The 16851-nt window shown below is 47.2% G+C and overlaps 1 protein-coding gene across 1 annotated transcript in view; it reads left to right on the top strand.

Annotated features, from left to right (window-relative positions):
* The first annotated feature begins 293 nt into the window (after nt 1-293).
* Nucleotides 294-16851, top strand: part of nlk2 (nemo-like kinase, type 2) — a 91461-nt gene continuing 74903 nt past the window's right edge. The window contains exon 1 of the mRNA XM_017490887.3: nt 294-2026. Within this exon, the coding sequence (XP_017346376.1) occupies nt 1551-2026 (476 nt within the window). The 5' untranslated portion in view covers nt 294-1550. The remainder of the gene's footprint in view (nt 2027-16851) is intronic.

The raw sequence follows: 16851 nt of genomic DNA, 5'->3' as shown, positions 1-16851 counted from the left end.
AGAGCCGTAATGGCGTCAGTTTCGCTCTCAACGGTTCTCTGTTTCTCTGGCAACGGATTGGCCCGCGTGACCCAATGAACGCGAAACTCGCTCTGTGATTGGTTACAGCTCGTTCAATCACAGGTGGGAGGAAGGCGTTCCAGTGTCCGTGTGAGGCAGGATCTCAAAAGACGGCTTGGTTGAATCGGAGTGCACTTCCTGAGCGCGTGGAAACCTGTTCTTATTATCATCTAGGTAGGCCACGAGTGTAGGGAACAAGCAGGGGATTTGGGACCGAGTCAAGTTTTGAGCGTGTGCCTTTAGGTCCTGGCAGCACCATCCGGCTAGAGGGTGAGCCGAGGAGGACACTGACTGCTTGTTTTGTCCCTGCCAGCAACACTGGATGGTTCCCCCCACCACCACCTCTTTCGCTGGTGAATTTCATGGATGTTTTTCCCTAAACCGGATGTATGATTTGCGCGCTTGGATACAATAACTAACGACGCCGTAGTGGAAGCCAAAACACGCACGCACACACACACACACGCGCGCGCGCGCACACAGAGGAATCGATGGGGAAAATAAGTTGACTGCTGCCTTGGGAGAAATTGTTGTTTTTGTTCTTCTGCGAACGGGATCGCGCTGCTTTCTGATCACCATCATGGGGATTTTGGATACATAGTGGCTTTGGCACTCCTCGGATTTTTGGGATTGTTTCCTTTCCTGAGCGCAAGCAACAATTTCGGAGTGCCAGCCATCCTCTCTGCGCTCCAGGAAATAACAGTACGAAAAGAAACCTCCATAGCATATCGATGATCGAGTCGATGGAGATACATCCACGCGCATAGGAAACGGTTTGGCATATATGGAGGGAATTTGGTCGAGTTTCCAGCCGTGCGTAAAATAACTTCTTCCCTCCTGCAAACCCCGCATGCAGTCCCGGTGGTGGACGCGGCCTCGGTGCATGGATCAGCCGACATGGCGAGCAGTGAGATCTAAAAGATGAATGCAGCATTTCCCACACTGACACACATCCGTCGGTTTCCCCCTTTCACACTGCAGGAGAGGGAAATAAACCCGAAGGTGGAGCAGATGCGAGGCCAGGTGCTTCCCACCTCCACCATGCGGGAGATCTAAGGCCGCGCACTGGATCATCCACCACGGGGGGAGAGGGAGTTTTTCCATCACATCAAACATTATTTTGTTTTTTATTTAGTTTAGCTTTCTTTTTGTTGTTGTTGTTGTTGTTGTTCATTTCTAGTAGGGATCTTCTGAATGCTTGGAATTGTAAGGTAGAGAGAGAGAGAGGGATCTTCTCAGAAAGAAGTAGGTCAGATCTTGCAAGATAAAGCTGGCCAAAATGGGAGTGACTCTATCACTCGTGGTGATATGACATCTTGCTTACTTTTCTAAATTTGCCGCTATCCAAGTCCACTGGATCCATGACCGCTTGACCCCCCACCCCCACTGGCTGCTTCTCCGCTCATCGTCTTGGCCTGTGAGGTTTCGTCCTCGGATCTTGTTTTCTTGCGTCCCCCGACACCCCTCTTCCGGCCTCTCCCAGAGTGCGTATGGCTCTTTGCGGGACCACGGCTGCTAACGCGGCCAAAATGATGGCGGCGTACAGCGGAGGCGCTTCGGCGGTGGCGTCGGCAGCCCACCATCCACACCACCACCACCAGCTGGCGCACCTGCCCCCTCCGCATCAGATCCACCACCAGCACCACCACCACGCCGGGCAACACCATCTCCAGCAGCAGCAACAGCAGCATCCCGCTCCAGGTTCGGCCGCCGCCGTCCATCCTGTTCAGCAGCAACACGCGTCCGCCGCCGTCATGCTCAACCCGAGCCAGCAGCAGCAGCAGCAACCATACTTTCCGTCGCCCGCACCCGGACAGGCTCCCGGTCCGGCTGCGGCTGCGGCGCCCGCTCAGGTGCAGGCTGCAGCCATCAAGGCGCACCATCACCACCATCAACACCATCTACAGCAGCAGCTGGACATCGAGCCTGATCGGCCTATCGGATACGGGGCGTTCGGCGTGGTCTGGTAAGTAAGTTCTTGGCTGTTTTAATTGAGATGTTTGTGTGGTTTTTGGGTTGGTGTTACTTCCTGGTTCCTGGAGATGGAATGGCAGGATTGTTAATGGTTGAAGATCATGAACAGGTGCAGCAACGTGACTTCTGCTTGTCTCATCAGCAGAGCAAAGCAGAAAGCCATTACACTCCAGTCAAGAAGTTCCATTATACCAAGGTTTCTCAGTTCCAGTCTTGGACACCCGATGTCCAGCGGGGTTTCAAGCTCAGGTCCTGCTCTCTGGATCTGTTCATCAGTCATGTATATGAGTACAGAAACCCTAAAACTTTGCAGAGCAGTGGGCCTCCACGACTGGAGTAAAAAAAAAAAACAACAAAAACCGTGCGCAATACAAAAAGAGCTGTACTGTAGACGTGGAGATTTGGAGTTCAGCACAATATTCGCCAACTTCAGTTCTGGAGATCACATTTTCTGAGAAAGTTTGGTTCCCCTCACTTAGTAACACCTGCTCTAACCAATCTGTATCTCACAACTCCAAGACCCATAAGCTTGTCCACCTGACAAAATACAGAGTAGTTAGTGCAGATATGGCTGATTGAGGGGAAATGAAACCTGCAGAAACCTTGATCTCCTGGATTGAAGTTGGTGAGTCCAGCAGCCAGTTGTGTCAGCAGTATGTCAGTTTTATCTCAGCCTAGTTGGCCATTATATTCGAGTTCTAAAAAAAAAACGATCGGTCGCACCAAGTGACATAGTTTCAACGCGGGCTTAAGTTCCAACGTAACGTACACTAACCCCCCTCCCCCCGCCCAAGTAGGTGTAACGTTCACCGGATTTCCAAGTAAAGAAACTCTGAATGAAACCGACAGAGCCGAACTGCGGTTTTTGGAGATCTGGAGTTGGTCACCAACTGTGCACCGGTATTTCTGCACAGTTTAGTTCCCCCTTTAAGCACTCGACATCTGCTCCAACCAGTCTGTGTTTTCTCAGTTGGATGAGGTCGTTTATGAGGCCTTGAATTTGAAACATGTGGCGTGGTCTCGATCTCCACGAGGAGGCTTGGCAGATTATTGAAACTGGACTCTGGTCTTTCATGACCACAGCTGACCTCGTCGTGATCTACATTTACATTCCATTTGCGTCTGTTCATTTGGCGCACGCTTTTATCCAAAGTGACTTTACAATGGAGACGGGACACAGTCTAAGCGTACAGATGAGCAGTAGAAGGGATGAGACCTTTTACCTAAGGGCGTAAACAAATGGTTCTCTTGGTAGTCCTGTGATTTTATTTATTTATTTATTTATTTATTTATTTATTTAAACCCATAATATTCTGATCACCAACTAAACCACGTGGACAAATCAGACATTTCTGAGCTAGCCCATTAGACCAGCTTTAACGATGTAAAGCCCGGTCTCGTGTTTCGGTTTTGCCGAAAGCTAAAAAAATTGTCGCTTAGAAAATGTACTAGTAGTACGGCAAGCTAGGTAAGTAGTTAAGCGCATCACCGCGGCACAAACTAATATAACTTCCTGCACGGAAGACGACTAGCCGTAGGCGTTGTCCTTTTCTAAGCAAGTTTCTAATGTAGCACGTTGTCAAAAAACGTTAGCAAGTCGTCACCCAGCGTTCAACTATGAGCTGTCGTGTTTTCCCTTTAGATCGCACCCGAAAGGTAATTTCCGAGTGTGGGTAGTGTGTGCTGTGAGGTGAGAGTAACACTAACGTCGGCACCTTATTAAAAACGTTCCTTTTGCGACAGCCCGTTGTCGTAGGATGAAGGAAAAGAAAACGGCGGTGACCGCTAGCCCCATGCGTCTCCAAGCAGGATACGGGGGTCGGTGATTTATATCCAGGGAAACGCCGGTATCGAGGTTGTTTGGATTATTATTCGGTTATCATAACTGTAAACTGAAATGACTAGTCAGTCGATCGAAACGAGACGACGTAATCTGAACCTCGGCTAAAAACAAGTCTAAATAGCGTTAACCGTGAGCGGGAGTTTAATCAATCGAGGAGGTCTCGTTAATATGAAACCGACCCGGCGTTTCAAATCTACATCTGGACGAGCGGAAATTTCAGGAATGAAAAGCTGTCTTGACTTGAACTGAGTGAAACGATTTAGCCGGTCGTCCTTAAAACGAAATCTTTTAATCTGGAAAGGGTCCCTGGGTGCAAAAAGTTTGAGAACCCCTGCACTACTGAGCGCCAGGCAACTACGGATAGACGTTGAGGTACCGCTGGTGAAACGACTGTCTGCAGCCAAGTTTCTGTAAGCCATGTGGAGGCATGATATCTGTACCTGCTCTGACAGGAACAGAGGAGATGAGTGGTTTGGCCTAGATCGCCTCTCCGAGAGGGCATCGCTGTATTTAGGAGAAATGAGTGTTTCAGTTCCGTGTGTTTTGAGGTCAGGTTTCGCTTTAGGTGCAGACCAGATGCAGAACTCTAGAGCAAACGTGATTACCCAGGCAGAGAGTGAGAGGGATTTGAGATGTTGGCAGATCAGACAGCTTGTAGTTTGTCTTGAATGCGTTATTTCCAGGAGGAAGGGGTGTTGAGGTTTGATGAAATATCCTTTAGAGTCAACATCGTTCTGCGAGCTTATGAAACATTGTGGACTGAACTGATGGAAATCAGCAGCACTGTTCGGCTGGAAAATGTCGGATTGTGCTGGTGGTTTGTTTATTTGTTTGTTTATTTATTTATTTATTTATAATAGCGTTCGCGTTTTTTTCCCCCCCTGCGTTTCCACATGCGTGCTTCAGCGCATCTGTTAATTAGCAAGTTATCCAGGTGTGTTACCATGGGGAAAATGGCGTGCAGCGATGCGACACTCCGAGCTACAGCCCGAGCTCATCCGAGGAGTCTTAATTGCTTAGCAGTGATACTAAAGCGGCGGTCACGCTAGGCTTTCAGCTCGCGAAATTTCTTCGGACACCGCCGCGAATACGGGCGACGATCGTACGCCGCGTGACGTCGCACGCCGATGTTAAAATATACCACGTGTTCCGGTACGCGGCGACGCCGCAATCGCGGCGACTTCTCTGTTTCGGTGTCGATTCGATACCGTTTTAAAGCGGTGTCGTATAAAACGGGACGGTGCGACACCGCCGCGATCGTTCCGAAGAGGTCACGCCGTGACGTGTCGGTCTTCGATCGGTCACATCTCTTCACGTGATACGAATTCGCAGCTCAGGGTTCACCGAGCTTGACATGCAAAACTTCGAAGCCCCAGCATTCTCGTGCGTACGGATGGAACGAAGAGTTTGTCATGCGGTGCGACCAGGCGTGTAAGATATAACGATTCGCTCAAATGTACGTGACCTTTTTTTTTTTTTTTTTTTCCCCTGATTATATTATATTACCGAAATCTGCCAACTTTTACGTATCGTATATTGCGTGGCTTTGCGATTTTAACATCGGAGTACGATCGTATAGCGTAGAGTCGTTACACCAAAAAGACCAGGCTTTTCCTCCCCAGTGAAATGGTAAGATGAGCATGTCAGTATCACTGTTATTTGAATTGCTCTGAGGTTAAATGGAAGCCCCGCCCCTTTCCTCCATCTCGCGTGCTCTCAGCCTGCGACTCACTGGGCGCCAATACGAGAACCTTATGAATGACACGCACTCGGTTTAAAATAGCCGCGAATGACGTAAGATCTGCACGCTGTAAAAATGTATTTCTGGAAGACAGCCTCGGTACCTTCCAGCTCTGACTCAGCTCCCATGAGTCAGAGTGGCCCAATAAGCCAGCGCCTGTGTGAACTGTGCTATCAGAAATCCAGAGTGCCATCAATCTCGAAACAAAGCCTGGGTCTTTCAGACACGCTGTGGATTCATCTGTAAGGGGAGGCATGTAGAGAAGCCACCGAGCTTCCGTCTCTTTTTCTGTCACCCTGCTCGCCATTGCCACGGGAATCTTCCCCCTGACCTTTCCTCAGAATCGCTTCCTGCTGCTCATTGTCCTCTTTTAATCGCCGCGGTTCTCTGCTGGTGTATTTTTAGCTATCCTCCAGAGATCCAGGCTGAAGAGCTAAGACCCATCCAGGGCTTCCTCCACAGGTTTAGACGGTTAAGCAAGGGGAACAGGAGCGTCCTCGCTTGACCCGCGACCTGCCACAGCAGCGAAACAAAGCTGCGTTTCGTTCGTGTTTTAGATTTGAGCGCTCGCAGGAAATGTAACAAACCGAGACAGGAATGTACGAAAGAACGATAATAATAATAACATTGTTATTATTTGCATCGTCGTCGGTTTACAAAAGTCTAAACGTGCCGTTTCACCGACGCCGCTCCCACACCGATTAGTCCACTTGTATTTATTTATTTATTTATTTATTTATTTATTTATTTTCGGGGAGTCGGAAATTGATCCGTTTAGTGTTTTCGTGATGCGCTTCCAAACCAAAAGCAAATAACGTGGTCTGAGGAGCGGGCAGGACTGAACATGTCCTCGTAAAAATGGGGAAAAAAAAACAAAAAACGTGCATTCGTTGGTCAGAAATATGGCGATGGAAATAAGAAATTCGATAATTATATAAATAACCAGTTTTGTGTATCGGATCAAGGGTTTATTTCGTGGATCGGGTGGTAGAGCGGGTCGTCCACTAATCGTAGGGTTGGCGGTTCGATTCCCGGCCCACGTGACTCCACATACCGAAGTGTCATTGGGCGAGACACTGAACCCCAAGTCGCTCCCGATGGCAAGTTAGCGCCTTGCATGACAGCTCCGCTACCATTGGTGTGTGAGCGTGTGAATGGGTGTAAAGCGCCTTGTAGAACCGCTAAAGTTTAAAAAAAAAAAAAAGTGCTAATATATAAGTGCAGACCATCTAGCGTATTTTCCGTATATTGTTTGTTGGACCAGATATCCAGGACACGTGTCATTTCTGCAGTCCTACAGCTCTGTCATTTGGCTCAGATGCTGTCGCTCCCCTGCCTAAAGAACCTATAGGTGTGGGCGATATGACAAAACGATCACATCACCGGACGTTTTAATTAAACACGATCCGTATCGCGAGATGTACAGGTTTGCTCACCAGATGCCACGCGAAACAGTTGTGTCGCGCTCGTTTCCTTAAATTCGGAGAATCCTCGCATAGGGTCCATCGAAAAGAAATGACTTGAAATAAGTGAGATATTAAAAAGTTTTTGCAGGTTCAGTTGGCGTCTAATCAGACGCTGTAATCAAGAAGATCCGTAATACGGTGTTCGCGGGGGCGTTCGACGTGGTCCGGTACGTAAGCCGTGCGCTGATTTCATTGAGATGCTGTTTGGGTTGGTGTCGCTTCCTGGTTCGGAGGATTGCTGACGGTTGAAGATGGTGAACAGACGCAGCGACACGAGTTCTGCTTGTCTCATCAGCAAAGCCAAGCGAAGCAGGAACCTGTGATCCATTATACCAAGGTTCCTCAGTTCCAGTCTGGGACACTCGATGTCCAGCAGGGTTTCAAGCTCAAGCTGGTGTAGTCACCAGCGTTCTGTTCGAATGGACTAAGCCCCGCGTGTGTCTCGAGCTTTTACTGAAAGCACGATGAGGTCGGGGATTTCCGGGGTTTTTAGTCTAGTCCCGCTCGTTCTTTGTATACCTGATGCTTTGTTATTTTTCTGACACATCTCCTCGAGTAGGTAGCTTCAGTGCACGTAATAGTCTCTACGCAGCAGGGCTACGGAGGGAAAGTAACCGAGTGTAAAAGGAGAATTAAAGCGAGGTCGGGCTGTGTGTAATTTGCTGAGCGTGGGTTTTGGAGAGCGGACTAAAAGTGTAGCGAGTGCTCTCCGATGCGTGCAGCTGTGAAAGGTCGAGTAAATTGGCTTCGGCCCTGCCGCCGAGAGCACGCGTGTCATGTGTCGGCTTTGCATGTTCGGTCCAGATGGAACAGGGCTTTGCAAATGAAAAAATAATTCCCTGCTGGAAACCACTTGATTTGCGCGTTTAATGTCTGTTTACAGCGCCACAGGTTTTACATGCGTCTGCGTCTACACGTGATCGCAGCGCGCGGGAACGCGCGTGCCATTTACGTTCCTCTGGATCGATTTAATAGCTTCACGGATCACCGAATCGTGACCTCTGAAAGGAATCGAAACCAGAGGGGAACGCGTAGTGTGTGTGTGTGTATATATATATATATATATACCCCGTTCTAGCAGACAGGAAATGAAGTGACGCTCTTCTCGCTCCTCGACTGAAGTGTAAGGAAGTACCCTATTTCGCGTGTATTATCACACAAGAACCCAGGAATAACATCCCAACCCGTGCTCACCGTCTGTACGCACGCCTCGGTGAAGGGAAAAACGGAGCGCTAACTGGGAATCCTGATTCATCTGCTCGCCGGAATCTTGTCCATGCAAGGTTTCATTTCGAAACCGCCCGAGCAGATATCCGACTGATACTAGAACGACAGAAAGTGGAGGAACAGCTTTTTTCCTAGCAGGCGTTTCATTCGCAGATCTTCTATAAATACCCAAGTGCCATTTATAGAATTTGCTCAAGGAAGTGTTTGAATTCAGAAACATCCAGCGCTTAAAATGGCTCGCTATGGAATATTTAAGCACAGGGCCTTAAGATCCCCCCCCCCCCGGCTACATCTTGTTAGCAAAACACGCTAACTGTGAAATTGTGTCTTTCCTGTACTCGGGTAGCTAGGGCTCGCCGAGCCTGGTTTGGATCGACAGATTTGTTGTCGAAATTCTTCTTTAGCCTCTGAAACTGTCAAATATGCTAAAGTTTGCAAGCTAGCTAGCACACCAAAAGTTGTGTGTATGAACAAAGTGTCCATGAACGATTTAATGGTAACGTTAGTCAAATTCTTCGGATTAGAAAAGACTGAGGTGGACCAGCTTGTAAAGTGTATCGATGGCTATCAGTTAGCCAGCTAGTTATATATATATATATATTTATATTTTCGCGGGAGCATGCCCCCCAACCCCGCTAGCATTTCAGCATCCCTCCCCCCCTCTCAACCCCCCAGGTTTAAATTCGTCCCTACGCCCCTGTTTTCAGCGTGTATACGAAATGACACGGTTGCGAAGTGGGCGGAGCTTAACGCTTCGATCGAAGTGGCTAAGTTTCAGATCACACGTTGGTTGCGAGTGGACCAAACGGGTGAAATGAGTTACTCTGTTGAATTTGTATTTTATTTATATTTCTACAGTACAAGAGAAGAGAAGACATGTTACAGGTGCAGCTTACCCACAAAATCAGGAAATGGATCAGCCTGTAGTTTTCTTGCTGTAAAATGTCCTAATCCAGACTAACAGTTTAAGCAGTAACAAAAAAAAAAAAAAAAAAAAGCAAGTGCTGTAAATATGAGTATAACCACGGTGTAGTACGAGTGCTAGGTAAATAACAACAACAACAACAACAGCAGTCACGTCATGGTAAGGGACGTCTAGCAGCTGGACAGGTCTGTGTAATTTGGATGTACTGTAATATGTGACTTGCGTTAGCTTTTCCGTACAGCCAGCGGACATTATCTAACATTAGCCATGCTAAACCGTCTTCTCCAGTGCCTCTTAGAACTGCTTGGAAAGGCCACATCAGATAACAGTATCTCCGTCTGGATCTCTTAATCATGGCCCACATGACTCGTGCATGTTTACACATGCAGCCTCGTCGGCCTGGTCATTACAGAAAGCTTCGTTTGAGAAGAAATTCCAAACCACGAGTGACTGATTGATTCTTCTTTTTTTTTTCTCTCTACGCTTGTTCGAGCGCTGAACGGCTAACGAGGCCGTATTGACTGATGAGTCAGCTGCACTTTCGGGTGTTTGTCACTTTTACTTAGCCCCTGACATCCAGATTTAATGTGAGTCAGTTATTTATTAGCTTCTTACTGTTATTTACCGCTTTCATACCACCAGCTGGTACAAAGGATCAGTTAAGAGATTCCTGAATTTCTATTTCCTGCTGCTTTTTTTTTTTTTTTTTGGGTCTGGCCAGTTCGATGTGGGCGGGGCTATGTTCAGTAAAGATGATTTCATCGCTACAAAACAACCGGGGAGGGGGCGGGGCCGGGGGGGATTAGACAAGTTATATTTTTACAATTTAACGAGTATTTATAATATTTACACATTTCACACATTGAAAGGCCACGCCTACAGGGTCTGACGCTCTTAGTGTTTGTATAATAACATCCCACGATGTTAAAAAACAGAATACTGGCTCGTCATTTTCTTTCCCCTGTATCATCTTTCTTTTTTATCTTTCTATCCATCTATCCATCTATCTATCTATCTACCTACCTATCTATCTATCTATCCATCTATCCATCTATCCATCCATCTATCTATCTATCTATCTATCTATCCATCTATCTATCCATCCATCTATCCATCCATCTATCCATCCATCTATCCATCCATCTATCTATCTATCTATCTATCTATCCATCTATCTATTCATCTGTCCATCTATCCATCCATCTATCTATCTATCTATCCATCTATCTATCCATCTATCCATCCATCTATCCATCTATCCATCCATCTATCCATCCATCTATCCATCCATCCATCTATCCATCCATCTATCCATCCATCTATCTATCCATCTATCCATCTATCCATCCATCTATCTATCTATCTATCTATCTATCTATCCATCCATCTATCTATCTATCTATCCATCCATCCATCCATCCATCCATCCATCCATCTATCTGTCTATCTGTCTTTTTGCTTGTTGTATTTACTTTGTCACTCATGTTGCATTGTCATCTCTTCTTTCACTTTTTTTTTTTTTTTTTTTTTTAACCGTTTTGGTTTTCTTCTCTTTCACCTTTTTCAACAGTTTTTGTTTTTCTTTCTTTCTTTCTTTCTTTCTTTCTTTCTTTCTTTCTTTCTTTCTTTCTTTGTCACTTATGTTTTCACACTTTGCATGTTTTTCACTCGTTTACTCTTTTCTTCTCCTTCTTTCTTTCGTTCGTTCTTTATGTTCACACACATCTTTCATGCCGTTTTTCTTTGTGCTTTCTCGTCGGTTTGGGTTCTGTTTCTTCCGTCCTGTAGCTTGTCTTGTTTGCTTTCACACTTTCATACTCATCTCCTCTCTTTCTCGTCCTTTTTTAATCCCCCCCCCGCCCCCACTATTTTTGTGTTCCCCTCCTTCCCCCCCCCCCGTCACCGTATGTAGTGGAGTTCTAATGAAACGGTAGTTCGGGATATATCTCTCGACTCGGTTTCATTACGGATCTTTCACTTTATCGCGGTGTGAGACGGAGCGTGGAAAACGAGTGCGCGGTGTGTCCTGTTCCACACGCTTCTACCTCTCGGAGGTAATAGCGGGGTTCCCGCTGGAGAACTCTGACTGTGCTGTGCTCTGGAGTTTCTCCTCGGCCTCCGGACCGTACGTCGTGAAAGCAGGACAGCCGGGGAAGAAAAAACACGCCGCGCTTTTGTTCTCGTTTCTTGTTCTTACGTTGCAGACGTTATTGTTCACAATAGTCCATTATCTCGCACTGATATAGTGTGTGTGTGTGTGTGTGTGTGTGTGTGTGTGTGTGTGTGTGTGTGTGTGTAATTATAGAACATTTTAACTGCTGCGTGTGATGCACAGAGTCAGGGTTTAAGCGTGCGTGGCGTCCTCTCGGCCTAGCGGCGAGCTGGTACGTGCTGTTGCACCTCTCGCGGTTGTGAAGCTGTGATGTAGAGACGCGCAGAGCCGAGCTGCTGGAAGCTTCTGAGTGAAAGCCGAGCGATCAGGAGGAGACGTGTTCTGTCGTCTTTCTGTTGTTCTGTTTTCTTTCTTTCTTTCTTTTTTTAAACAGCAACCGCAGAAGCAGGTCTTTGAGAGGCCGTGTGTTTGGCAGATCCACAGCGCGAGTAGAGAGACTGCTAACCTTTGAAATGCGGAGAGAGAGAGAGAGAGAGAGAGAGAGAGAGAGAGAGAGAGAGAGAGAGAGATGCAAGTTAACCCTTTTGTCTCCGCCTCCGTCAGAAGGCCTCATCATCGCTTACTTTCATTTTTTTTTCTCGCTTTCACTTTTTTACTCTTTCTTTCTTTCGTTCATCTTATTTACTTTTTCTTTCTCTTTTTTGCTTCTGTACTTTTTTTTTATCTTTCTTTGTTTGTTTTTATTTTCCCACTTTTTTATGTTTTTTTTTTTTTTTTTTTTACTTTTTTTTTTTTTTTTTTTTTTTACTTTGTTTTCCTTGTTGGTCTTTCTTCTTGTTTGTCTTGTTTTTCCCCCCATTTTTTCTTTCACCTTTTTAAAAGTTGTTTTTCTTTCTCTCCTTTTACTTTTTGCTTTCAATTTTTCTTTCTTTCTTTCTTTCTTTCTTTCTTTCTTTCTTTCTAGGCCTGGTCTCCACAGCACCGACTCTGGGAGCGTGCCGTCATTTCTATGTGCCTCAGCTTCCTCTCTCTGTTCTCTCTCTCTCTCTCTCTCTCTCTCTCTCTCTCTTTATTTTTATCTCTTTTTCTCAGTTTTCCTCTCGTTCTGCGTCGCTCTGTTATATCGCTTGGCTTCGGCTCCCTGAGCTCATAAAGGCTCCGAGTGTTTTCAGCTCCGTCTCACTTTTCCTTGAGATTTAATCACGTTTGAGAACCTGTAATGGTGTGGAACCGTTTAGGCGACATGCCGGCTGTGTCCGCGCGTGTGTGTGTGTGTGTGTGTGTGTGTGTGTGTGTGTGTGTGTGTGTGTTGGCTGTAGAGGTTACACTGTGATCCTCCATCTCATTGTCTGAGGTTGGAGATGTTAAATACAGATGCTTCTGTCCTTTCTTTCTTTCTTTTGAATTTTTTTCTCTCGTTTCTTTTTCGTCCTTTTTACAGTTTTCTCATTTCTTCTCATTCCTTCTTTTGTTTTTCTTTTCTTTTTTTTCTTTTTCTTGTTTTCTTTTTTTCTTTTGTTCACTGTTTTTCTAAAACTCTTATCTCTTCTGTCTTTTCCCCATTTTTCTGTCACTCTCTCTCTCTCTCTCCCTCCATTCTTTCTGTCATGATCCCCCCCCCCCACACACACACACACTGTGTTAATTAAAAGGCCCTGTGCTAGCAGGGGAACCTTTCCATTTAGAGCCCTGACACTTGCGACATTGCTCATGCTTACCTGCTTCTCTCTCAGCAGCTCAGTGTTCAGCGTGCGTGTTGAGTGTGTGTGTGCGCGTGTTGAGTGTGTGTGTGCGCGTGTTGAGTGTGTGTGTGCGCGTGTTGAGTGTGTGTGTGCGCGTGTTGAGTGTGTGTGTGCGCGTGTTGAGTGTGTGTGTGCGCGTGTTGAGTGTGTGTGTGCGCGTGTTGAGTGTGTGTGCGCGTGTTGAGTGTGTGTGTGCGCGTGTTGAGTGTGTGTGTGCGCGTGTTGAGTGTGTGTGTGCGCGTGTTGAGTGTGTGTGTGCGCGTGTTGAGTGTGTGTGTGCGCGTGTTGAGTGTGTGTGCGCGTGTTGTGTGTGTGTGTGTGTGTGTGTGTGTGTGCGCGTGTTGAGTGTGTGTGTGCGCGTGTTGAGTGTGTGTGTGTGTTGTGTGTGTGTGTGTGTGTGTGCGCGTGTTGAGTGTGTGTGTGTGCGTGCATGCGTTCAGAGAGTGTGTGTGTGTTAGTTTGTGGTGTGATTGTATGAGCATTTACACTACACACACACACACACACACACACACACACACACACACCCCCCGTTAAGGGTGTCTGCTGGTGTGAATGTATCGGAGGTGGATGTTCTCTCTGCTCGGTTCTGGTGGTGTTGAGCGTGCGATATCTGCGTAATGGCGAGTCTCGGCTACACCGCGTTTAAAGCGAGCGGTTGCAGGGAGGCAGATGAGCGCTCGCTCCCATGTTGCTTTGCAGCTGCTGCGGTGCTCCATGTGACTGGAGTTAGATGATTAATCAGCTCTTCACAATCAGGCTGAAGTGTGGGCCGAGTTAAAGCGCTTCCACCGCGCCGTTTCAGACAAGCCGCGTGATTTTATTTATTTATTTCTGCAGCGTGTGGAGGCTGCGCTCGGCGCCGCTGCTCTGAATGTGTGCCGTGATTAGCCGCGAGTGCACGCTGAGAGAAATCAGACCGGCCGCCACGCGCTTCTCTCCTCCGAGTGCTGGTGTCTCTCTGCTCCTACCTGTCTCTCTCCTCCTACCTGTCTCTCTCCTCCTACCTGTCTCTCTCCTCCTACCTGTCTCTCTCCTCCTACCTGTCTCTCTGCTCCTACCTGTCTCTCTCCTCCTACCTGTCTCTCTCCTCCTACCTGTCTCTCTCCTCCTACCTGTCTCTCTCCTCCGAGTGCTGGTGTCTCTCTGCTCCTACCTGTCTCTCTGCTCCTACCTGTCTCTCTCATCCTACCTGTCTCTCTCCTCCTACCTGTCTCTCTCCTACCTGTCTCTCTCCTCCTACCTGTCTCTCTCCTCCTACCTGTCTCTCTGCTCCGAGTGCTGGTGTCTCTCTGCTCCGAGTGCTGGTGTCTCTCTGCTCCTACCTGTCTCTCTCCTCCTACCTGTCTCTCTCCTCCTACCTGTCTCTCTCCTCCTACCTGTCTCTCTCCTTCGAGTGCTGTTGTCTCTTTCCTCCTACCTGTCTCTCTCCTCCTACCTGTCTCTCTGCTCCTAGTGCTGGTGTCTCTCTCCTCCTACCTGTCTCTCTGCTCCGAGTGCTGGTGTCTCTCTCCTCCTACCTGTCTCTCTCCTCCGAGCACTGTTGTTTCTCTCTCATCCTACCTGTCTCTCTCCTCCGAGCTGAGTGTCTCTCTCCTCCTACCTGTCTCTCTCCTCCGAGCTGAGTGTCTCTCTCCTCCTACCTGTCTCTCTCCTCCGAGCTGAGTGTCTCTCTCCCCTGAGCCGTGTCTCTGTCCTCCGAGCTGAGTGTCTCTCTCCTCCGAGCTGAGTGTCTCTCTCCCCTGAGCCGTGTCTCTGTCCTCCGAGCCGTCTCTCTCCTCCTACCTGTATCTCTCCTCTGTCCCGCCTCTCTCTCCTCCGACCCGTCTCTCTCTCCACCTCCTCTGACCTCTTTCCGTCTATCGATCTTCTTTTATCAGTGTTTTTCTAAAACATCCATCCCTTCTCTCTCTCTTCTTTTCCTTCTCGGAGAGGAAACTCTGTCCGTCTATCCTTCGCTGTCTCCTTCTCTCTCTGATCTTTCTTTTTCAAACTTTTTTTCTTTTATCTTGATTCTTCTTGCGCTCCTCTTTTTGTCTGTCCGGCTGTCACAAACTCTTTCAGTTTCACAGCACACTCTCTCTCTCTCTCTCTCTCTCTCTCTCTCTCGCTCTCCCTTTGATTTTTTAAATTCTTTTTAAAAACAAATTGCACGTGAAATGTAATCGTACACGACTGCGATGCAGGTTTCAGTGCAGAAGGAAAGGACGTGCGGCCTGATTAAGAGACGCACATTTCCAACGTCTTCGCGTGGAGCCCAGATGACATTTATTTGAATGAATCATAATAAATAGTTATTAGAGAGAGAGAGAGAGATTGTGCGTGGACGTATGAACAGCTTACAGGTGCTTATAGGTAGCACAGTCATTTAGAACGGTAATTAAAGTGACCGGAACTACCTGCGGTACACGCGGTTTTAAGGCACACCTTCCAGCCAATCAGAATATCCGATCGTACGAGCGGGACCGGCTCGGCTCGAAGCGGACTCCTCGTTCCCGCGATGAACGGGTGGCACGCCGCCACGGCCGACTCGCAGCTGTGCCGATATTCGGTTGAACTGCACGATTGCGTGCGTGATCTTGCTTTTCTACGACAGTTTTAGAGGAATGGGAATGGATTTGGATGCAGTAACCATACCTCCCAGTACGCTGCTTAATTTAACAATGGGATTTGAATATGCCTGGCCGGCTGTCTGGTTTGTTTGCCACCCATTCAAAGCAGAAACGAGGAGTCCGCCTTGAGCCAAGCCAGTCCCGTTTGTGTTCCTTTCAGAAGAGCCAGCTGCGGCCGCTCCCTGCTCCCTACACCCACGCCGGGGTTACGCACGTTTAACGTCCCGACCGGCTCCGGGAGCTCCACGGACAGCTCCGGACAGTCCGGCGAATGTGAATTGTAAAAGCTTTGCTGGATGCTGGATTTGAAGCGATTCTAATGCACATTAGTTTAAAAAAAAAAAAAAACATAAAAGAAAACAGTATTTTTTGATCAATCTTTTTACACATGGCGTTTCTGGCGTCCACGTGGCCCCCACTGTTGATGCTTCTTAAAGTGTTTGAGCTGCCGATGGTGCGGGCGAGTGAATTTAATCCCTTTCTGATTATCGTCAGCGTTAAAGTTATTTGTCAAGCGTTAGATTTAAGACTTTTTGTGTAGTACAGGCTTGAGCGACAGAACGGCGGTATCTTCTCTGTGATGTTACATCGCCACAATATCCACTGATATTTACCACCTATTATGTGTGTGTATGTCTATATATATATATATATATATATATATATATACACAGTATCTCACGAAAGTGAGATACTGAGAGGGAGTGTGAGAGCGATGACACCAAATATAACACACCTGCTCCCCATTCACACCTGAGACCTTGTAACACCAGCAAGTCACATGACAGCGGGGAGGGAAAATGGGCCCAATTTGGACATTTTCACTTAGGGGTGTGCTCACTTTTGTTGCCAGCGGTTTAGACATTAATATCTGTGTGTTGAGTTATTTTGAGGGGACGGCAAATTTACACTGTTACACAAGCTGTACACTCACTACTTTACATTGTAGCAAAGTGTCATTTCTTCAGTGTTCTCACATGAAAAGATCATCAAATATTTACAAAAATGTGAGGGGTGTACTTACTTTTGTGAGATACTGTATGTGTGTGTGTGTATATATATATATATATATATGTGTGTGTGTGTGTGTGTGTGTGTGTGTGTATGCATGTGTATATGTGTGTGTGTGTGTGTGTGCATGTGTGTGT

The sequence above is a fragment of the Ictalurus punctatus genome, chromosome 17 (assembly GCF_001660625.3).
Source record: "Ictalurus punctatus breed USDA103 chromosome 17, Coco_2.0, whole genome shotgun sequence".
Lineage (NCBI taxonomy): Eukaryota > Metazoa > Chordata > Actinopteri > Siluriformes > Ictaluridae > Ictalurus > Ictalurus punctatus.
The sequence above is the reverse complement of the archived record's forward strand: the minus strand, read 5'-3'. Positions and strand labels throughout refer to the sequence as shown.